General features: G+C 54.4%; 1 protein-coding gene across 3 annotated transcripts in view; it reads right to left on the bottom strand.

The window, feature by feature from the left end:
• Nucleotides 1-482: 482 nt before the first annotated feature.
• The window catches only part of SLC4A3 (solute carrier family 4 member 3), a 71,016-nt gene continuing 48,135 nt past the window's right edge, over nt 483-23,363 (bottom strand). For all 3 annotated transcript variants that reach the window (XM_032774438.2, XM_032774446.2, XM_075070326.1), the window contains 12 exons: nt 20,050-20,234; nt 16,226-16,442; nt 15,497-15,721; nt 14,910-15,058; nt 11,637-11,831; nt 10,955-11,161; nt 9,837-9,926; nt 5,640-5,806; nt 4,863-5,116; nt 3,270-3,439; nt 1,706-1,879; nt 483-890 (listed from right to left, as the gene is read on the bottom strand). In XM_032774438.2, coding sequence (XP_032630329.1) covers nt 813-890; nt 1,706-1,879; nt 3,270-3,439; nt 4,863-5,116; nt 5,640-5,806; nt 9,837-9,926; nt 10,955-11,161; nt 11,637-11,831; nt 14,910-15,058; nt 15,497-15,721; nt 16,226-16,442; nt 20,050-20,234 — 2,111 coding nt within the window. In that variant the 3' untranslated portion in view covers nt 483-812. The remainder of the gene's footprint in view (nt 891-1,705; nt 1,880-3,269; nt 3,440-4,862; nt 5,117-5,639; nt 5,807-9,836; nt 9,927-10,954; nt 11,162-11,636; nt 11,832-14,909; nt 15,059-15,496; nt 15,722-16,225; nt 16,443-20,049; nt 20,235-23,363) is intronic.

Below are 23,363 nucleotides of genomic sequence, written 5' to 3'. Positions count from 1 at the left end.
GGGATGGGCTCAGACAGGCAGGGAAATGGGATTTGAACTCCTTGAGGCCCTGCCTATCCACAGGGAAACTGCCTGCTGCTGGGACACAGGTGTATGGCCAGTAGCACAGAGAGCCTGGGGCAGGCTCCTGAGTTCCCATAATCCTGGCTGTGCTGGAGCCCAGGATGGTATAGGAGCACTGTTAGCAAACCAGGCAGGGCAGTCTGAGATGCAAAGCAGCCTGTGGCAGGGAGTCGTGGAAGGAGCCCCTTGTGTGCCTGCTAAGGGAGCTGGGCAGCCCAGCTGGGGGTGGCAGAGCAGGCAACTCTTGGAGTCTTGCCCTGTGCAGGCAGAGTCCGGCCGGGCACTGTGACTGGAGCTCTGTGCGGGGCCCGTGCCTGCCTCAGGCTCAGTGGAACGTGGAGCTTGGGCTGGTATTTGGAGGAGCCGGAGCTCTGTGGTGAGTGGACGGGAGGTGGTGGCTCCCAGCTGCATGGCCCCTTTGCTAACCCACATACCAATGCAACCCCCCATCTCCAGTAAGGGAGACCCATGACCTGAGGCAGTGCAGGCCCCTACAGAACCTCTGGATGTGAGAAGCGTCTCCCGCTACGTACAGGTGGAGACAGACTCACACTTCCACTGAGTGGGTGAGGGGTGGGATCAGGAACAGCCTTGCCCACCTCCCTCCAGGGTTCCGACACAGCTGCTCTTTGGTCCAGACAGGAAAACATCTGACGTGTAATAAGTTCCAAGCCATTTGGATTGGGCCGTAGCCAAGGAGAACACATGGGAACGAGCAGCTTTCCACAGGGAGGGGGCGGAGCAGCCGCTCACACAGGCATGTGCATCTCGTTGTACTCGTCCTGGCCGTCCTCGTCAAAGTTCGGCTCCGCGTCTTCCGAGTCCAGCTGTGGGCAGAGACAGAAGCTGGGCAGGGGCATGGCAGCGACCAGAGCGAGGCTCCTGGTGGCTGTCTCGCCAATCTCAGACCCCAGCCCAGGAGCAGGAGCCAGGGCCCTCACCCATCCCGCTGGGGGGATGTTGGTATCGAGCGCTTTGCCCGTTATGTCGCAGGGCGCTCACATTGTCTCCTTCCCCCTCCCACGCACCCCATTCCTCCCTCCCCACTCTCTGACTTGGTGTCCTTCCCCTGGCAGCTCTGGTGCTGGCTCCTCTGCTAGGTAGCTGCAGCCCCTAGGAAAGGCTGTGAAGCTCCTCCACACCTCCAGCTGCTGATGCAGGCTCTTCTTGGTGGCGAGGACCCTGGACGCCACCCAGAGAAGATGGGAAGAGGCCCCAGCCCCTGGGCTCTCAGTCTGGAGAGCCCTGTGTTTGACAAACTCAATGTCTGGGGAACTGGGCTGTCCTAGCCGTCACCAGGGAGGAGACGGCCAGATAGCTCCAGCCCTACTTCACCAGATCCGGCAGCCCTGACCGTGGAGAGAGAGATGGAGTGGGAAGCCCCCGTTCCAGGCTTCTGCTTGGCATCTGTGCCCTTCCTACCCCCCAGGCTGTAAGCTCACTGGGGCAGGGTCCCCTGGCTCTGCTGGAAAGTGCTGGGCCTGGCCGAGGCACTACTGCATAAAAATCACCATCCACAACAAGCTGGAGAAAACTCCCGGCCCCTCTTGACAGGCAGTGCCCCACACGCCAGCTGCCTGAGCGAACTGAAGATGGCCCTGCCCTGAGGAGACGGATGCGGGTCACACACACAACTGCTTACGGCTTTGAGCTCCCGGTCCTGAAAGAAGCGGGGCAGCAGGAAGCGTCGTAAGGGCACCGTCATAATCAGGATAAAAGGAAAAGCTAACGAGGCCACTGTTGACTTCACCACCCAGAGCACCACGATGCAGGCCAGCTGGATGCAGGTGAAGAGGTTCATTCTCCAGGTCTTCACCTGGGGACACGAGTCCAGCCTAGTAACTCGCCATCCCTCAGGGAGATGAGCCACGTTCCCCTCCCGCCTGCACGTCACCACAGCCTCCCAGCCCCATATACACCACAGCCCCACTGAATGCTCAGCCCCTCCAGCCCGCGCTTCACCACGACCTCCCAGACCCAGCACCCCGTCTACAGCATAGCCCCACTGAACGCTCGGCCCCGGCACCCTGTCTACAGCATGGCCCCACTGAACGTTTGGCCCCTCCCGCCCGCAGGTCACTTTGTCAGCCCAGCCCCAGCGCCCCGTCTACAGCATGGCCCCACTGAAAGCTTGGCCCCTCCCGCCCGCAGGTCACTTTGTCCACCCAGCCCCGGCGCCCCGTCTACACCATGGCCCCACTGAATGCTCGGCCCCTCCAGCCCGCAGGTCACTCTGTCCACCCAGCTCCGGCGCCCTGTCTACAGCATGGCCCTACTGAACACTCGGCCCCAGCTCCCTGTCTGCAGCACGGCCTCACTGAATGCTAGGCCCTGTTGCCCCGTCTACAGCATAGCCCCACTGAACACTCGGCCCCTCCAGCCTGCGCGTCACCACGACCTCCCAGCCCCGGCGCCCTGTCTACAGCACGGCCCCACTGAACGCTCGGCCCCTCCAGCCACAGGTTGCTCTGTCCACCCAGCCCCGTCGCCCCGTCTACAGCATGGCCCCACTGAACACTCAGCCCCTCCAGTCCGTGCTTCACCACGACCTCCTGGCCCCGGCACCCCTTCTACAGCACGGCCCCACCCGTCTGTGCATCACCACGACCTCCCGGCCCCGGCACCCCGTCTACAGCACGGCCCCACCTGCCTGTACATCACCACGACCTCTCAGCACCGGCGCCCTGTCTACAGCACGGCCCCACTGAACGCTCGGCCTCGGCTTCTGTCCACACAACGGCCCCATTGAACGATCGGTCCGGCACCCCGTCTACAGCATGGCCTCACTGAATGCTCGGCCCCTCCAGCCCGCAGGTCACTCTGTCCACCCAGCCCCGGCACCCCGTCTACAGCACGGCCCCACTGAACGCTTGGCTCCTCCAGCCCGCAGGTCGCTCTGTGCGCCCAGCCCCGGTGCTCCGTCTACAGCACGGCCCCACTGAACACTCGGCCCCGGCTCCCCGTCTGCAGCACGGCCCCACTGAACGCTCGGTCCCTCCTGCGCACGCATCACCACAACCTTCCAGCCCCGGGGCCCTGTCTACAGCATGGCCCCACTGAATGCTCGGCTCCTCCAGACAGTTCACGGACAGTTCCCCTCTTACATCTCCCACCTAGGGCCTCTCATTCTCCCTGGTCCCCACCCACCAGTCCCCTCCATGTCCCAGTCCCAGCCCCAGCTCCCTCAACTGCCCCTGCTCACTCACCTTGATGACGTAGACGTGGTCTGGGTGGTGCTTGGACGGCATGAAGATGAGGAGGAGACGCTCGTAGAGCTGGATGCCGGTGAGAGACGTGACCCCCATGTAGAGGAAGATCCCGAAGAGCACAGCAAGGGGGATCCGGCGCAGCATGTTGCCCATCACAATGGACAAGCCTGCAAGGACAGAGCTCAGATACACGCACCCCAGCTGCATGTCTGCTGCACATGGACCACTGTCCTGACACCGCCTGCGTCTCTCTAGTTGCTGCACAGTACAGGGTAGGGGCGGTCACTGTCAGGAGCCCCCAGCTGGGGGAGCTGTGGATAGCGGCATGGGGCGGGAGCTCTATGGAGCTTTTGGGGGCAGGGCTGGGGCCTTGGGAGCTGGGGGGCAGGGCTGGGGCACTGGCTATGGGGGGCAGGTTAGGCACTAGTTGTGGGGATGGGGAGGGGCACTGGCTGTGGGGAGCTGTTGGGGGCAGGCCTGGGGCGCCGGCTGTGGGGAGCAGGTTGGGCACTAGTTGTAGGGGTGGGGAGGGGCACTGGCTGTGGGGAGCTGTCAGGGGCAGGGCTAAGGTGCTGGCAGTGGGGAGCTGTTGGGGGCAGGGCTGGGACACCAGCCATGGAGAGCAGGTCACACACTAGTTGTGGGGGTGGGGAGGGGCGCTGGCTGTGCGGAGCTGTTGGGGGCAGGACTGGGGCGCTGGCCATGGGGAGCTGTTGGGGGAAGGGCTGGGGCGCCAGCTGTGGAGAGCAGGTCGGGCACTAGTTGTGGGGGTGGGGAGGGGCACTGGCTGTGGGGAGCTGTCAGGGGCAGGGTTGGGGAGTTGGCCGTGGGGAGCTGTTGGGGGCAAGGCAGGGACACCGGCCACGGGGAGCAGGTCGGGCACTAGTTGTGGGGGCGGGGAAGGGCACTGGCTGTGCGGGGGCTGTCGGGGGCAGGGTTGGGGCGCTGGCCGTGCGGGGCAGGTTAGGCACTAGTTGTGGGGAATGAGTACGGCACTGGTTGTACATGCTAGGCAAGGTTGATGGCTGCAAAGTAGCAGTGCTGGTTTTGGGGCCAGGGCAGAGGTGCTGGCCATAAGGAGTGGGGTGGGGCACTGGTTTTGTGGGCAGGGCACTGGTGCTGGCTGCGAGGTAGGGGCCATGGCCATGGGGAGAGGGGCAGGGCACTGGTTTTGTGGGTGGGGCAATGGCCATGGGGAGTGGGGCGGGACACTGCTTTTGTGAGCAGGGCACTGGTGCTGGCTGCGAGGTAGGGGCACTGTGTAACTAGGCCTGGCCTGACATGAGTAATTATCACTTGGAGGGAGGCCTCATTTCTTGGAGGCTAGAATTTGAGAGGTGTAGAGACCAGACAGACTGTCTGAGCCAGCTGAGACAGGAGGGAAAACAGACAAGATGAGCTAGGAATACAGAGGTGAGGTACAGAGTAGGTCGAGTGTTCTCCCAGAATTCGACAAACTGTGTGGAAAGGTCTTGGAGGGAGTCTCAACATGCTGGCTGGGGGGCGGAGTAGGGCTGCTGGCCGTAGGGATGCTGCCAACCCTATCCCTGGACAACCTCTGCCTCCCAAGTTCAGTAGCTTGGGACTCACCGACAAGGACAGCAATTGCAACTCCTGTTACACGCTGCTCCTTCACCTCCTCAATCTTCGGCTTCTCCCCCGGAGCGATGGCCTTGCTCATGACCGTCAGGGCATTGACGTGGGTGACCGAGCGCACAGTGGCGGCGGTCAGCCAAGGGAGCCCGAACAGTGCGCAGAGCCCCCCCATGGTTCCAATGAGCAGCAGGTCCAGATGGAAACCAGAGCCTTTCATGAGCTTCCTCTCCTTCTTACTGACAATCAGGCTGGGGGGAGAAGAGGGTTCTGCTGTTGGTGCCAGGCCTGCTCAGCCCCGGGTCCTCCCTGTGCCTGTGCTGCTGGGGCAGAACATGTGCCCAGTGGCCTTTGGAGCTGGGAGCACTACTCATGTGCTGCACAGAGGTGCAGTTGGCAAACCGAGCTGCCAGGCAAGGGAGAGTCCAGCCTGGCATGTGGGGGAGAGAGGATGTTCTTCGCCGCTCCTGGCCATTCTTCTGTCTGCCAAGCCCAGGGACAGGCTCCTTTCCTGGGTGAGGCTGGCGCAGGCTCCACCTGGCAGGGGAGGGGAAACCACAGCCACAGTTGCTGTGCAGGAAGGGCCATGACAGGAGAGTCCCAGGGAACAGAAACCTGCCTCCTCACATCCAAGCCTGTGATTGTGGCTGAACACCCGGGGCCCAGCCCAACGTCGAGAACCCCCCACATCGTCCATCTCCCCGTACAGTTGCCAGGCACTAGCTCGGAGCCCAGTGGGACGAGGGAGCTATGGGTGGAGGCAGCAGTACTCACGTGGTGATCTGGGTCTCCATGAAAATGAGGATAAAGACCAGGAGTGCAGGGATGGCTGAGGCAAACATCATCCACATGGGAAAGGCCTGTCGGCTGCCCAAGGGGTGAATGAACCAGTCACGCTTCTGGGGAGACGTGACTGACAGCCCAGAGGGAACATTCAGCTTCTGTGAGAGCAGGAAAAAAATAAACATTTACTCAATGACATTAAGCCCCTCAGCTCCTACGGCACCGACCTGACTCTCAGTACCGCCAGGATTCTCAGCACCTATGGCTCCGACCTGCTCTGGGTACTGCAAGGATCCTCAGCCACTATGGCTCCGACTTTGTTCTCAGTACTGCAGGGATCTTCACTGCTCTATAGCTCCGACCTGACTCTTGGTATTGCAGGGAATTTCAGCCCCCTATGGCTCCGACCCGGCTCTCGGTACTGCTGGGATCCTCAACCCCCTGTGGCTCCGACCCGGCTCTCGGTACCGCTGGGATCCTCAACCCCCTGTGGCTCCAACCTGGCTCTCGGTACCGCCGGGATCCTCAACCCCCTGTGGCTCCAACCCGGGTCTCGGTACCGCCGAGATCCTCAACTCCCTATGGCTTCGACCTGGCTCTCAGTACCGCCAGGATCCTCAGCCCCCTATCGCTCTGACTTGGTTCTTGGTACCGCAGGGAGTCTCAGCCCTCTATGGCTCTGATCTGGCTCTGGGTATTGCAGGGATCCTCAGCCCCCTATGGCTCTGACTTGGCTCTTGGTACCACCGGGATTCTCAACCTCCTATGGCTCTGACCCGGCTCTGGGTACTGCCAGGATCCTCAGCCCCCTATGGCTCTGACTTGGTTCTCGGTACCGCAGGGAGTCTCAGCCCCCTATGGCTCCGACCTGGCTCTGGGTATTGCAGGGATCCTCAGCCCCCTCTGGCTCCGACCCGGCTCTCGGTACTGCTGGGATCCTCAACCCCCTGTGGCTCCGACCCGGCTCTCGGTACCGCTGGGATCCTCAACCCCCTGTGGCTCCAACCTGGCTCTCGGTACCGCCGGGATCCTCAACCCCCTGTGGCTCCAACCCGGGTCTCGGTACCGCCGAGATCCTCAACTCCCTATGGCTTCGACCTGGCTCTCAGTACCGCCAGGATCCTCAGCCCCCTATCGCTCTGACTTGGTTCTTGGTACCGCAGGGAGTCTCAGCCCTCTATGGCTCTGATCTGGCTCTGGGTATTGCAGGGATCCTCAGCCCCCTATGGCTCTGACTTGGCTCTTGGTACCACCGGGATTCTCAACCTCCTATGGCTCTGACCCGGCTCTGGGTACTGCCAGGATCCTCAGCCCCCTATGGCTCTGACTTGGTTCTCGGTACCGCAGGGAGTCTCAGCCCCCTATGGCTCCGACCTGGCTCTGGGTATTGCAGGGATCCTCAGCCCCCTCTGGCTCCGACCCGGCTCTCGGTACTGCTGGGATCCTCAACCCCCTATGGCTCCGACCTGGCTCTGGGTATTGCAGGGATCCTCAACCCCCTATGGCTCCGACCCGGCTCTCGGTACCGCTGGGATCCTCAACCCCCTGTGGCTCCAACCTGGCTCTCGGTACCGCCGGGATCCTCAGCCCTGCACAGCTCTGACTCAGCCCTTGGTATCGTACATGTTAAATCCAGAAGGGGCCATTATAATCCCCCCCCCATCTGAGCTCCTGCATAGCCCACACCAGAGACCCTCATCCCTCCCTTCCTGCATCCAGCCCATCAACTGTGGTTGAGCAGCGGTGGAGGTTATAAAAAGAAATGCCTGAGCTTGATATGAAGACTCCCGGTGATGGAGAAGACACCACGTCCCTGGGTGCCCTGTTCCTGTGGATGGTTCCCCTTCCCGTTAAACATCAGTGCCCTATTTCTACTCTGAGTTTGAGTCTAGTCCAGCCGCTGGGTGTCGCTCTGCCTTTGTCTGCTGGGTTCAAGAGCCTTGGTTCTCAGGGCATGTCTGCCTGGTTCAGGAGTCTCAATTCCACTGACCACTAGTGTGTTGCACTGTCCTGGGGGCTGGCTCTGGAGGGGGCAGGTACCCAGCCTGCCTGTGACAGGCAGGTCAGTAGGCAAGGAGCACCCGGGCCTTACCGGGGTCATGAGGGCTCAGACAGATAGAGTGGAGCAGAGGGACAGAGAGCTTCTAAGGAGAGCTCTTCTTGGGGGTCAGTGCGGTGAGCAGCAGGCAACGAGACCGAAGAAGAGGCTTTGAAAGGGAAGAGCTGTGAATGCCAAGCCCTAGCAGAACTTGGTCCCAGTGAGAGGACCTCACCGGGAACTGCAGATCACAGAGGAATTATATGCCAAGGGCTGCCTTGGTTTGAACTCTGCGCGGACCTTTGCCCAGAAGCCCTGACAGAGGAGGATCCTGGGTCAAGAGCGCTTCACAGGTAAGGACCCTGGATGGAGGCTGTCACGGAGTCCCCAGGCAATGCTCTGGAACAGCTCCCCACCAAGCCAGTCAGGAGTTTGGGGAGCCTCCTCTCCCTTGGAGCAGACTTGTTCAGGGCAAGACGCTCACACATCTTCATCTCCTGGGTCTCTCCTTGGAGCATTCAGCATCCTCTGCCCCTCCATGCACTTCCCACAGCAAGCCCACTCAGGCGGGGTCCTGGGGAAGCCACAGGGTCCTGCACCCCCACTTGCAGTCAGACGTTGACTCTCACCCAGCCAGTAAAAACAGAGGTTTATTTGATGACAGGAACAGGGTCTAAAACAGAGCTTGTAGGTACAGTGAACCGGACCCCTCGGCCGGGTCCATTCTGGGGGGCAGTGAGCCAGACACCCAAGTCTGCACTTCACTCCTTGTCCCCAGCTAGCTCCAGACTAACAACCCCCAACCAGCCCCTCCTCTCTGCTCAGCCCCTTTCCTGGGCCAGGAGGTCACCTGATCACTTTGTCTCCAACACCTTCAGATGGCACCTTTGCAGAGGAGGGGCCCAGGCCATCAGTTGCTAGGAGACAGAGTGCCAGGCATTTAGGTGCACTGGCCCTTTGCTCTGCCAGATACTTAAGAACTGCCATGGGGACACTGAGGCATCAACACAGTATTCAGAGAAAACATTAAGAACATTCTCAGTTCGTCGCAGAGGCAGGAGAGGGAGGTAAGTGGAATTGATAGACTAAGGTTAATTTGGCCCATTTCTCCCTATCTCAGATGTTGATGTGAAGGCTCATGTGCCCAGCACATTTCACCATGTGAAGTTAATACACTAGAGCCCCGAAGAGGCACATCGAATTGTTTTCACCTTCAGACATCGGGTCTTGTTGCTCTCTGTTCACACGAGAAGGGCCAGGGAAGGGTGAGAGTGAAGGAATAAGCCCTCTAACAGCTTGATGTAGATAAGCCTCACTGGACTTCTTGAAAGTGTGTTCAGGGAAACTGAGGCAGGGATGCAACCAGGGTTTCATGTACTAAGTGGCTCAAGGGGACTCTACTGGTGCAGATTAAAAGTTCCCATTTCAAACAATACTGAATCAATGAGCACAAGGGAACTTTTAGTGCACCCCAGCAGGGTCCACACAGGTCAGTTAGTCCACAACACGCTAGCGTGCATTAGAATTTACACCCTCGGGGAAGACTAATGCACCATGTAGACAAGCCAGAAAATCTCCCTCGGGAAGGTATTTACAGACAGTGAAAAAGTCACCTCTTCACTCCTCTTGGATACACTAAATATACTGAGCTCCTTAGTCTCACTGCGAAGGAGATTTTCCAGATCTTGAGCTCTGTCTGAGCCCCTTCCGGGTGCTCAGTATCCCTTCTGAAGTGCAGGCACCAAAACTGGACACAGCTTCCAGTAATGAGTTTCACAATGCTGTATTCAGAGGGAATACCAGCTCCCTTCTATTTAGCTTGCACAGACCTGAGTTGCTCCCAGTTCTAATCCAGCTCTTGGTAACACACAGACCCTCAAACCTGCACAGCTCTGATCTGGCTCCTGGTGTCGCAGGAATCCTCAGTCCCTCACGGCTCTGACCCACATCTTGGTAGGTCTCAATGCCTCCCAGGGCTGCGCCTACAGCTCTGATTCGCAGAGGTATGGGCACAAAAATCTCTCTTTGGTTTGCACTGAGAAAGTGAGAAACACAAACACATCTAGCTACACACGCACAGTGAATGGAACAATCAGTAGCCCCACACGTGCTGGGCTGGTGTCCGGCCTGATGGGAGCGCCAGCACCTACCTGTGTGTACGTGTCTGTGATGGTGTAATCCACTAAGACCATGACCAGGATCGAGATGGGGATTCCAAAGTCTCCAATGATCCGTCGAGCCTGCAAAGCAAACACGTTTCAGTGGGAACGCGCAGGCCAAGCGCTTAGACACTGCTACAATGCCAGGCACTGTACTGAGCCCTGAGACAGGCCGATGATCCATCCCAGCCAAGGGACGTGCAAGGTGCCCACTACAAATGTGAATGCTGCTAATGAGCAGAGGATACAGGAGCTCTGGTCACTCCCTGACCCCACTGGGCTGCTTTTCTCCCTGGCTGGGCCCCAGCTACTCTCTAGCCACATTCAGGTACCTGGGCTGCTCCAGACACCATCTGGCCCCTGGGAGACTGGTTGGGAAGCCAGCATTCACCAGGCACATTCTAGCTGGAAATGCCTTAGAGAAGCACTCGGGTCCCATGGCACTGAGTGCTGTATTAGTGCCTCAGATGGGCAGACAGATGGATCACAGAGAGAACTAAAATTAAGTTTATCCCTTCTCCCATGCCAGGTCACTCTGACACATACTGGAGTCCAGTCCCCTAAGATTAGCCTGACCTATAGAGACTCATATACCCACCAGTCCCTACGGCTGTAAAGCTCCAGTTTAGCAGACCCTTGACTCCGGATCCAACCAGAGAAGCCCTGCTGAGGGCCTGAAGTGTTTAGGCCCAAGCAGCATTTGGGTAGCTGGATCCCGCCATCTGAAGATACCGTGGGGCAGATGTGAGTAGGCCAGATAAGTGTCAGCAGCAGCCAGGTCTTATCTACGGCCTTGTGCCAAGGAAGCCTGCCCTCTCCAATGGCATTCAGAGGACTGTTGGTGTTTATTTTACGGGGGCAGCTCCTGATGGCACCAGACTCACCTGGAAAGAGACAACAACACACCAGGGTGCCAGCTCTCTCGTCAGGCAGTTTCCTATCAGCACAGACAGCCCTTTGCCCACACAGGCCTGGTAAGACCATGTGAGCCAGGACAGGGCACCAGGTTCAGACATACTATAATAGATAATGCAGGTGCTACAGAGGGCAGACATGTGCAGCCAGAAGGGATGCATGGTGGATGAAAGGGCCACAGCTCAGCATCTTACCTTGCCTCCTAAGAAACGGCTGTTCTTGAACTTGCGCATAAAGAAAGCGATGAAGAAGGTGCCCAGCATGAGGATGAGTGAGAGGAGGGCAGTATTGGGCTGCATCCTGGTTTCCAGAGACATGGCATCAGCAGAGAGTGTGCTGGCGTTCAAGCCACTCTGCAAACTTGGCGGGTAAAACTTCAGCAAAGGATGCTCTGTAAAGACCTGGACAGGCGAGACAAGCAGAGGGTGCAGTCACCACCTAGGCAGAGGTGCAAGGGAGGACAGCCCTGTGTGTTGCCATCCCATCACTGCACTTCCCCAAATAGCTCATCTCACAATCTATCCACACCAGGAAGGTTGAGGAAGAAAGAAAAGAAAAAACTAGTTATGTGTCAAGGTACTGCTGCAGGGGAAGGGAGAGAAGGTTTGGGGTGTGTCCCGCTATGCTCCACCCAATAACTGTGCACAGCAACGTGGTTACAGCACACAGGGGGCACTTGTGTTTGGGGCCTTGAGAAGTAGCAAAGAATGGTCTTGCAGGCCCAGTCAGAAATGCTAAGGCACTCTGGCCTGCATCAGAGATATTGTTGTTATTGTTCTCTCTATTGATTGCGGGAGACGCGTGGACATGATGGTGGCAGGTGCCTAGATCAGACAGCTGGGCAGATACTAGCACCCCTCCCTGGGGCTAGTTCACCTTGTAGAGTTTATAGAAGGTCTCGTAGATGAAGATGAGGGAGATGAGGAAGGCAAAGATCTCCTGTGTGAAGGGCGAGATGTATCGCACCAGGAAGCTGCCTTCAGCTGCCACAATGATGAAGATGAAGACAATGAGCCACAGGCCAATCCACACTCTGCCCGTCAGGTACTCGATGCCTTGGCTCTGGCAGAACTGAAATAGGAAAATGAAGGGTTAAGCACAGCCCATGGGACAGCCTCTCCCCTCTGCTCTCCCATATCCCCTCTCCTCCCCTCTCTCCCATTTTACTTGATTCTTTATCAGTTTCTGGGATGGTGTGTGTACATTTTTCCATGTAGCCTGGCAGGGAAGGGGTTAAGGTAGGGCTGGAGGGAACAGGAAATGCTTCATTTGATGAGTAGAGTCACAGACTTAGTATCTGTTGTTTCACTGGGCCTGTCCTGCTCAAACTGTAGTGCTAGTTACTAGGGTGCATCCCAGGGCACACTGTGCATTGCACATCCCCTCTGCCCTGCTCCCATGCTACAAAGAAACCATGACACCAGCACAGCTCCCCAGGAAAACTGCTCAGCCTAGTCACCAGCCCCCACAGTCTGCATGCCGGGATTGTCGGAAAAATGCCCAACGAGCCCCGCTATGGGCATGCAAAGGAACTTTCCCAACCAACGGCAGCTGAACAGACCTAGAAAAACTCCCTCTGCTGATCAATGCACAGGACATTGTGCTTCGGATACCACCTCAGTCAAAGCGCCGCACGCTCCAGCCCCAAAACATAAACACGCTCCACTTCTATGCAAGCCTGGCTCCTAAAGCCAGAAACAACGGTAAAGACCACCCCACTCAAGCACAGAGAACACTACACATGGGGAAGAAGAAATCACAAATGCTTGTGCTGCTCTCTAGGAGAGAGAAGCAAAGAACTCTGACAGGCCTTCACCCATTACAAAATCCACAACCCCAAACTAGTAATCGAATCATAATAAACACTATGGATCACCAGAGAACTGTCAATCAAATGGCAGTCACCACTTTATATGAACTGTATGGATTTCCAAAAAGCCATGGATACAGTGAATAGAACAGGGTTATGGAAGTTGCTATGCTACAATGGAATCCTCATAAATTTTCATAAGGAGCTTTTATGAAAATATGACATGTCAATTAATACATAACTGACGCAGCCATTTGAGGTTACTATGGGCATCAGACAAAGATGTCTCATGGCACCCACGATCTTTTTACTGGTAGTGGATTGGGTAATGAGAAAGACTACAGAACAACTAAGGGGCATACAGTGGAGCATAGACACCAATATCTGCTGGCGCCAGTGGGTGTTTGACCCATCCCTGCCCCTGGCCCTGCCCTGACTCCACCCCTGCCCTGCCCCCATTCCAACCTCTTTCCCAAACCCCTGTTCTGGCCCTGCCTCTTCCCCACCTCCTCCCCAAGCAAGCCATGTTCCCACTCCTTCCCCCTCCTTCCCAGAGGTTTTTACGCTGCAAAACAGCAGTTTCATGGTGGCAAGTGCTGGGAGCTAGGGGGAGAAACGGGGATGCAATGCACTGAGGGGAAGAGGCGGAGGCAGAGGTGAAGTGAGGCAGAGGTGTGGGGAGGGGAGCTTGGCTGCCAGTGGGTGCAGAGCACCCACTAATTTTTCCCTGTGGGTGCTCCAGCCCCAGAGCACTCACAGAGTCAGCACCCGTGCAATGGATTGTCACACAGAAGTTAGAGGACCATGACTTTGTAGAGGACATCAACTTGCTATCCCATGCAAGACATGCAAACCAAAATGCATTATCTCCAGGACCATGCACAGTTAGCAGGGTTGAAGATCAACACAGCGAAAATTAAAACCATGAGAATCAACACATAACAAGACACACTAACACCACCGCTTTCTGGGACTGACATAGAAGAGTTCAGATAAGAGTTTCACATATCTTGGTAACACTGTACGTACAACAGGTGGAACAGATGAGGACATTAAAGCCAGAATAGCAAAAGCTGGACATGTTTTGTAACTCTAAAGTCAACCTAGAAAAACTGAAATCTTGCCCTCCAAACTAAACTTCAGATATTTAATACAATTGTAAAGCTGGTCTTACGAAGTGGTATTGAAACTTGGAAACTTATTTCAACCTTTCTATCAAAATTCCAATTTTTCATAAACAGTTGCCTTAGACAAATGCTCAATACCAGATGGCCAGAAAAAAATCACAAACAAGGAACTCTGAAAGAGGATGAAACAGAAACCAATAGGACAGGAAGTTATGGAGCAAAAATGGAGCTGGCTAGGACACATGTGGAGAAAAGACCTGAATAACATGACAAGACATGGAGCCCCAGGGCGAGAGGTTAACAAGAGAGCCCAACATGCAAACACACAACAGAAGCAGAATGGAAAGCTCCCAAAATGACATGGGAAGAAGTTAAGACTACAGCAGGAGACTGGCAAAGATGGAAGACAGTGGTGATTCCCATACGTTCTGCATGGAATAGAGAGGCATAAGAGAAAGCACTTGAAAACCGAGAGAGACAGACTCCCTGGAAATGTGGAAAAGAGTGACTAGAACTGCTGTACGTGACACTGAAAGACATTTTTCTTTCCACAGTCCACAACGTAAAGATGCACAAGAATGAGACATCTCCAAACTGGCTGGCATAGACCCTCCCTGAACATAACTCGGGGATAAGCAAGAGGGAGCACAAATAACCACAATATGAAATCCACATTAGAAATGAAGAATAATGCTAGGTGAGCTGTTACTGCTCTCCTAGAGAGACTGGACTGGACTGCATGGGTTGCAGGCTACACTGGGATACAGTTAGCTGAAACTGGAAAATCATCACCCAAAAGAGAGGAGAAAAAGTGACAGAGAAAAGGAGTGTGGGCTGCATGTATAAGCACTCACCACAACAATGCAGATCAGGGCCTGGTTTGGGCAGGAGCTTATATCAGGGCTGCTGGCTAGGGCAGCACTGCGAAAAATTAATAAAATCACAATCCTAGACAGACTCAGTGGAGTGGACCATGGTGAGAGGAGGCAGAACTGACTGGTGTGAGCTGGAAAGGACAGGCAGGAAGGCAGGGCCAGGCAGCCCTGGATGACCTGTGGTATGGTGACAGTCTGCAGGAATGTTTAGGAGTCAACCCTTTTGGCACAGGGGAGTGCAGCTAGCCCCTCTGAACAGACAAACCATGGCAAGTGAAGCAAAGTACAATGGCAGAGGAAGAGTGGAGCAACATGTGACATGATGGCTTACAAGTACCTTGAAAAAAGCTTCTTCAAATACCAGAAGGGGCCCCGAGAAACCGATGACAAGGAGCGGCTGAGCTCCAAGCAGGGAGAACAGGAACCCCAGAACTGAGGTGGAGATGATCAGCTCTGAGACCCCCATGAGACCCTCTGTCTTCTCTCCTAAGAGAGAACAACGTGTACGTGATAAGAAGCCCTGTGGAGAGCAGTCCCTCACAGAGTTACTCTGGTGCGGATACACTATGCACGGGCAGGGAGACCCCTCTTCCCCCTGGACAGACATAACCGTCCTGCACTGGGCAGGGGGTCTCACATTTGAGGGTAGAACCCCTCTCTAGCTCTGCTGTGACCACCCTTAGAATCCTGCATTCAAACACCCTGCAGGGTGCTCAGAAAAGAGCCACAAATGGAGCTGGAGCTGGAGAGGCCGAGTTACAGGGAAAGAGTACAAGCCATGTGCGCAGCACAGCTACAGCCTCCTGAGCGAGCAGCGCTGAAGCCCTGAGGCCAGGCCGGCACAGAATCTGACGACAGAGCCAGCGCCCCCAGTCCAGCCTGGGCTCATTTGTGCAAAGAGCAGACAGAAAGCAGGCCCATTACCTAGGAGTCCCCCGAAGGTGATGGCAGGAGAGAGAGCAGCAAAGTAGATGAAGAGAACGGCTGCAAGGCACTGGCTGTGCAAGGCGTCTCTGATGTCACTGAGATATTTGGGGTACCTGCGCTTTATGTCCTGAACCAGACCTCCAAAACAAATGCCGGTTCGCCTCAATGGGTCGTCCTCAGCATCCCCCTCCTCTTCCTCCTCAGCCTTCACTTCACACAGTTCTGGGGAGACATGGTGTACGGGGGTTACAACGGGAACGTAGGAACAAGAACCACCCCTCTCTCTTGGGGACAGATGCTGGCACACACTCATCTCCCACAGAACAGGTGAGAAGGGGGGAAGCTCGGCAGGCTCTCTACACACCCCACATGAATCCTGGACTCTCCCCCCATGGCCTGCTGCCCCCCTCCCCCCATGGCCACTCTCTGCCCCTGCAGGATTCCCACCCCTCATGGCCATTCTCTGCCCTTTTGGGCTTGCCAACCCCTTCGCCACGCTGTGCCCCCCGGGGCCTTCCACACATCCCCATCTCTGTTGCAGGACTCAGCCCCGCTCACCCCACACTAGCTGTCCTCGCTTTATCCTGTGCATGGGGGGGTGGTGGGGGGGAGCAGAGGCCTCCTAGCCAGTAGTGCCCATGGCACAGCCCCCACTGCACCCTCCCAGGGCAGACAGGGAGACACTGGATGCAAATTTAATATCTGCCAAAAACAGAGTGAAGAGACCTTTAGCTTCCTGGACAACCCCTTCCTTCGTGGACTTCTTCTGCTCCCTCTCCTTCCTCTTCCTCAGTAACTCTTTCTGGAAAGTAGCGATAGACCTGAGCAAGTCTTTCCCCTCCACTTCTGACGGGGGGATGACAATGCTGCAGTCCAGGAATTCGTTGATGGCGTTGAGGAGGTCCTGGCGGTCGTCTGCCATGTACGCAGCCTCATGGAAGAGCTGCAAGATAGACAGGAGGCTCAACCAACCCAAAGACACCACCAGACTACTTCTGCAGCTGCAGGACTCAGGAGCACAGCACCTGCCCTACTTCCACAGCCTAACAGACCCACATGCTCCAGCATCCCTGCCCCCCTTTCCATGCCAGATCAGCTCCCATCTCCCCTGGGATCTCTTCTCCTTCATGTGTTGGATCAGACCAGTGAGGCTGCTAGCTAGGTATCCCTGCCACCTGGTATCAGAGCAATGTGCTCATCTAGCCAGTATCATCGCTCCTGTCACACCAGGGTTATGTAGCAGTTTTAGGCTGTTCTAAGGGACTTTTCCCCATGGTCTCTAAATGCCAGGAATCAAAGAGATGCTCCTTCTAGTTCAGAATCAAGTTGACTGGTGAGTCAGGCACTCAGGGACCACAGAGATGGATGGAGTATAAAAACTGGATAGATGGTGCATAAATAGATCAGATCACTGGTCCACTTGGATCAGAATCCAAATTCCTGATGCGACAGAAAAGAGCATGGTTCTCTCTAGTCTCATTTGGGCACTCTGCCGCACTGACAGACTAGCATGGAGGAAACCAGCGTTGTGGGAAAAGACTGGGAATTGTAACTAGGGCACAAGAGAACAGCGCTGCCTGGATTGCCCTCAATGCTTGAATCATCTCCAGTTCTGCCTTAAGAAAATGACTATACTCAAACGTCATGCTTCAAGGCTTCATCCACACGCCTGCAGGAGTCAGGAAGGAATTTCCCTCCCAGTGCACAATTGGCCAGATGTATTCTGGGTGTTTTTTTCACCTTCCTCTGAAGTATCAGCGATTGGCCACAATTGGAGATGGCACACTGGTGGGGTGGACAGTGTAATGAGGTGGTACAGGGGGAGGAAGGGATAGCTCAGTGGTTTGAGCATTGGGCCTACTAAACCCTGGGTTGTGAGTTCAACCCTTGAGGGGGCCACTTAGGGATCTGGGGCAAAATCAGTATTTGGTTCTGCTAGTGAAGACAGGGGGCTGGACTCAATGACTCTTCAGGGTCCCTTCCAGTTCTAGGAGATAGGTATCTCTCTTATATTATTACTCTTTCTAAACACCTAAACATTGGGATGTGTTGCTCACATGCTCAGGGTCATTCTGATCACCAGATCTGGAGTGGGGAAGGAATTTCTGCTCCACCCCTCGGGGCGGGGGGTTCACCTCCCTCTGCATGCTTGGCTCTAACTGAGGTCTTTGGGCTGAACACAGGATATCTGGGTGAAGTTTAACTGCCTGCGGCATACAAGTGGTGATAGCACATGAGCTCATGGTTCCTCCTCACCTTAAACTATGAAACTAAAGAACGTGGAATGCCAGGCACAAAGGGCAGTAGGTGCCAGGGGCTTCTCAGAGACCTGAGTGTAAGGACATGGAACATGGGGGAGGCAGCCAAATGGGAACTGCCAGAGGGAATCCTTGCAAGGAAAGGGCAGGAAAAATGGAGATTAAGGCCACACCTACACTATGGCTCTGGGGTGACCAGACAGCAAGTGTGAAAAATCAGGATGGCGTAGGGGGTAATAGGAGTCCTTATTAAAAAAAAGCCCCAAATATCTGGACTGTCCCTATAAAATCAGGACATCTGGTCACCCTAATGGCTCTACAGTGGTGCCATAGTTGGGCTGCCATAGCACTGTAGCATAAATATTACCTGTGGCCACGGGAGGGGTTTTTCCATTGCTGTAGGTTATCCACCTCCCCGAGCTGTGGTAGCTTGGTCGACGGAAGCACTCCTCCACTGACCTAGCTGCATCTACACTGGGGTTAGCTTGTCATAGCTACAGCGCTCAGGGATGTGAACCTCTGCAAGCTGTAGAGATGTTGACTTAACTTTCAAGTGTGAACTGTGCCTATGTTTCTGCTGCCCGGAGGATTAAAGGAAGAGGAGAGGTTTAGAGAAAGCAGGGGGGACAGTAGTGCAAGGAAAAAAGCAGGCCCAATAACAATGGAGGGAGGAGTTTAATGAGGACTGTGAAATGGCTGAGGTAATGCACTGCTTTCAGAGCATGTCTGCAGTGAAAGGGTCAGGGAATTAGGACGGAATTAGAAGCCTGTAAGGAGGTCAGGGTCAGCTGAGCTCTCTGCAACATACAGACTCTATGGAGCTGCAGCTTCAAATCCTGGCAAGGCTAACTTGGTCCTTCAGCCTTCTGATACCCAGCACTTGACATGGCCAAAGCATGGCACCAACACTAACTAGCTAATCCTCACACCTGTGTGCCAGGTCACTACCATCCTCCCCAGTTCACTGGCAGAGAAGTGGAGGGAGAGGGAACTGGACTGCCCAGGGCCACCCACAAAGTGAGTGCAGAGCCAAGGTTAGAACATTACGGCTCCTGGTTCTCAATCCAGGGCTTGGCCCATCAGGCCCATGCACCTCACTCTGTGGTGTCTTTCACCCAAGAGCCCTCAGAAGCCAAGGGGCCACCTGCTCTGCATGAACAGTCTAGTGCCGAGCACAGGGCGTTCGGCCAAACTCCCCTCCAATCACTCAAGTTTCCCTGTTACTCTCACAGTCCCAGTCAGTCTCTCTTGATCAATAACCAGCAGATCCTCCAGGCTTCTTTGGATGGACTCCCGTCTTCTGGATCACGAAGCTGCACTCCATGCAGCCTAGGAGTCTCTGTGCTGATGCCGATCTGGCTGGGTTTGTTACCCAGCAAACAGCTGGGGATATAAAGTTTCCTATGTACAATCTCCTGCAGCCAAGAGGACGCTGAAAGCTAGTCCAGGAATGTTTAATTCTCACTCTCCTCCAACCCTGGATGTCTGTAGCAGGTGCCTATAATTGTCTCTCCTTTGTCTTTCCTTGTCAGAGAATGAGTTTCATTGCCATGCTATTTAGTCCTTGGAATCTAAGGTTAGACAATAATCTGCAACAGCCACTATCACTTCTAGCCCTTGATGTCTGAGTTCCCTATGCCAGGCATTGGGCATTGACACAGAAAAGCATCAACCCTCCTCTCATTCTTCTGCCATTTCAGAGCAGATTCTCCCTTCTGCCTTGCGCTGGATGTTGGAAGTACACACTAGCTTCTCCTCTGTCAGCCTCTGAGGACCCCTTCACTTCTGCCCTTGGAATGAAGTTTCTGGGGATCTCTCCTTTTGTGTTCACCTCCAAATTTAGCACTTCCTGCCCCAGCCTGATGTCTGTCCTGGTCTCCCTCTTTCACAGAATCATAGAATATAGGGTCAGAAGGGACCTCAGGAGGGATCTAGTCCAACCCCCTTCTCAAAGCAGGACCAATCCCCAACTAAATCATCCCAGCCAGGGCTTTGTCAAGCCTGACCTTAAAAACCTCTAAGGATGGAGATTCTATACCTCCCTAGGTAACCCATTCTAGTGCATCACCACGCTCCGAGTGAAAACGTTTTTCTTTTGTACCGGGCCATCCTCCCTATCCCAGGCTTGGCTTTTCTGATAAGACCTGTGCATCCCAGCACTCCCTGTCCCTAACCCCTGTCCAGAAGGGACTTGGTGCAGCATCTCTGCAGCTTTTCTGTCCTGTGTCTGACCTCTGTCCCACCATACCACCATTCCCCATGCTCTAGCAGGAATGCATGCCCAGCGCCTACCTTGTCAGACATGAGGGTAGAAATGGACCGTCCAATTTCATGGTAATCGACGTTGGCCTGACTGGGTCCCAGCAGGACAAAGATGAACCTGACTGGAATTGGGACCTCCAGGACAGATTCCAGGAAGACTGCCTCATTCAGCCGGACAAAAGCCATAGTGGGCTGTTCAAGGAACTGCACACAGCCTACCAGGAGGCAAAGAACAAAATCACAAGGTCATGGCAGAAGTCGGGAGTTCCAGGTGACAGAGACTGCAGCCCCAGAGCAGCACTGGCATGGAGAAGGGATCCCCTGGGCACATGCCCCATGGCAACTCTCTCAATCAGGCATATGACCTCCCTGCACTATCTGCCAGGACGTGCCCTGGTAACATGTTGACAGAGACATACCTCACACCACACAGCCTGAGGGAACTGAAACATAAACCTGAATCTCAGCTGTCACTGAAAATACAAATAAAGTCTCTTTGACAACACTCCTGACATAAACCTTCGGATGGGGTTGGAAATGTAGTATGAGGTAGCCCTTGCAGTGCCATAGTTAAGGTTGTACAGAGGTTTCTGTTTACAGCCAATTTTTCAAAGTGCTTTACAATCCACATGCATACTGAGATTGGTCTGAACATTACTGTGCCGGTTGAGGATCCCGGTACAGTTAGTGATGCCAGGTTGGGATCAGTTGGTCAAGAGGTTCCTAAGATGCAGCCCCCACCAAAATTACCTCATTTAAAAATTTGCCAGCTCTTATAGTGTATTTTTGCCCTGCAGCTAGGGAAAAAATAGAGGCAGGATCAACAAGGAACTGACATGAGTTTATCTCAGCTAGTGAAAGCCAACAAGCAGTCCATTTTTAAAGTGCTATAAAATTAACAGGTACATTCAAACAGGCTTGAAACGTAGCCCTGGTGTACTGTGACAAAAGTGAGACTGTTCTGTAATATTTTTATCAGTTCAGTATGTGCCTCAATTTCCCCTATGTGCTGTGTTGTTACCCAGTGGGTGGAAAAGGCCACTCAGAACAGGCCAGGAGACATAGGTGTGGGAGTCACCAAGCTGTCTGGGTCTGGTCCGGTCCTCATAGTAATGGAGCATTGGAGAAGACAATGGCAAATCCAGTCCCCAGGACAGTGACAACTAGCAGCCAATGTCCCAGAGGGATACAGATTTCCCTACCTCTCAGCAGAGAGGCTGAGCAAAATCCCCCAGCTGGAGAACAAAGGCCAGGGGAGGTGTGAAGAGGGGGATCAGAGCTGGCTGCTGGAAGGAATGGGGGCTCTCACCTGGAGTCCGACACAGGAGATCAGACGGAGGGATGGACAGAGCTTGAACCAAGGGGATTGCTACAGCTGGGCTGGGCTCTGAGCTAACCAGGATGGACTGTGCTTTAGCCTTCAGTTCTCAAGGCTACCCAAAGGCCTTCCTATGCTGTGTCCAGTTAACGAATAACCAACACTTCTGTGCTGTGAGTGTCCCTACAGATGCTGAGTGAGGTGCATTAGTCCCTGAAGAATGGACAAGTCTCCCTTGGGGTCTGTTGCTGTGGGAGGAGCTCAAGGGGTGGAGCAGGGGGGCTAACGGCCCAGAGGTCTAGTCTTAGGAGGCAGTGAAGCTGCATGGCTTCCCCTGGAGGAAGAGAGAGACACACTGGGGGTCTGGATCACTGACGGGGTCCTCCTAGAGACCCTTCCAAAGCCAGGGTGTAGCACCAACCCTGTGGATCCATGACATCGACACAAAGTGTTTGTAACTATTTACTATTTTGGTTTGGGATGCGATTCTTTATTAAAATAGCTAAATCAGCATGATCCTTAGTGTGGACACAGATAAACCGGTAGAAAATTGCCTTGTATTTACAGTCCCTACATTCACAACAAGAAGCTATGCCAGTATAAAGATATAAGAACATAAGAATGTCCAGACTGGGTCAGACCAAAGGTCCATCTAGCCCAGCAGCCTGTCAGAGAGAGTCAAAACATGGGGTTGCATTCCTGACCATCCTGGCTAATAGCCACTGATGGACCTTTATAACTATCTGCCTCCACACGAGGGGCTGTACTACTTTAACTATACAAGTTTCAAAATGATAAAGTTTAAACGGTACAAAAACAGTGTGTAGACAAGCCCTTATTAAGCCAGCTGAGGGCCTGGGGTACAGACTGTGGTGTACATTTAGGGCCATTTGTTCAGTTGGCTCCTAAGATACAGCTCCCCTCAAAATAACCTCATAGATTCATAGTTTAAGACCAGAAGGAACCATTAGATCATCTGCTCTGACCACCTGTGGAGCACAGGTCAGAGAATCTCATCCCAGTTTCCCCCTCTTTTTAACCTGATAACTTGTGTTTGGCTAAAGCATCCCTTCCAGAAAGCCCTCCAGTCTGGATCTGAAGCCATCAAGAACTGGAGAATCCACCACTTCACTTGGGAGTTTGTTTCAAGGGTTAATTATGCTCACAGTGAAAGAACTATATCTAATGTGAATTTCTCTGGCTTCAACTTCCGCTGTAAATGTTTGTGTGCCTTTCTCCACTAGATTAAAGAGTCCTTTAGTATACCGTATTATCTCCCCCGGAAGGTATTTAGATACTGAAATCAAGGCACCTTGCCATCTCTTTATGACAAGATGAACAGACCGAGCCCTTTAGGGGCTTGTCCTATACGGACAGTTAGTGTGTGGGAAGGGTGAGTGTAAGTTTGCAGGGCACTTCCTTGCCACAGCACTAACTGGTCGTGCACCCTTCTGCCATGCACGAACAGTCCTGTCGCATGCTTTGGTCTCCTGTCCAGCATTAGATCAAAGAGCACGATGGAACTTTAGTGCACAGTAGCAGAATCCATACAGCCAGTTAGTGCACAACAAGCTAGTGTGCTGTATATTTACATCCCAGCTTTCTATGCGCTAACTCTCAATTTAGACAAGCCCTCAGTCTGTCACTGTAAGAGAAGGTTACTCACCCTGTGCAGTAAAAGGTTTTTTGAGATGTGTCTTTCTGTGGGTGCTCCACCTCAGGTGTTGGTGTGTCCCTGCACTGTTAATCAGAGAGTTTCGGTAGCAGTGCCCGTCTGGCTTTCAGAATGCTGCAGTAAACACATTTTTGGGGAATACGCGACTCACCAAGGCATAAGAACACAAGAACAGCCATACTGAGTCAGACCAAAGGTCCATCTAGCCCAGGACCTTGTCTTCCAACAATGGCCAATGCCAGGTGCACCAGAGGGAATGAATAGAACAGGGAATCATCAAGTGATCCATCCCCTGTCGCCCATTCCCAGCTTCTGGCAAACGGGCTAGGGATGTCATCGCTGCCCACCCTG

This window comes from Chelonoidis abingdonii, chromosome 10, assembly GCF_003597395.2.
Source record: "Chelonoidis abingdonii isolate Lonesome George chromosome 10, CheloAbing_2.0, whole genome shotgun sequence".
Taxonomy (NCBI): Eukaryota; Metazoa; Chordata; order Testudines; family Testudinidae; genus Chelonoidis; species Chelonoidis abingdonii.
The sequence above is the reverse complement of the archived record's forward strand: the minus strand, read 5'-3'. Positions and strand labels throughout refer to the sequence as shown.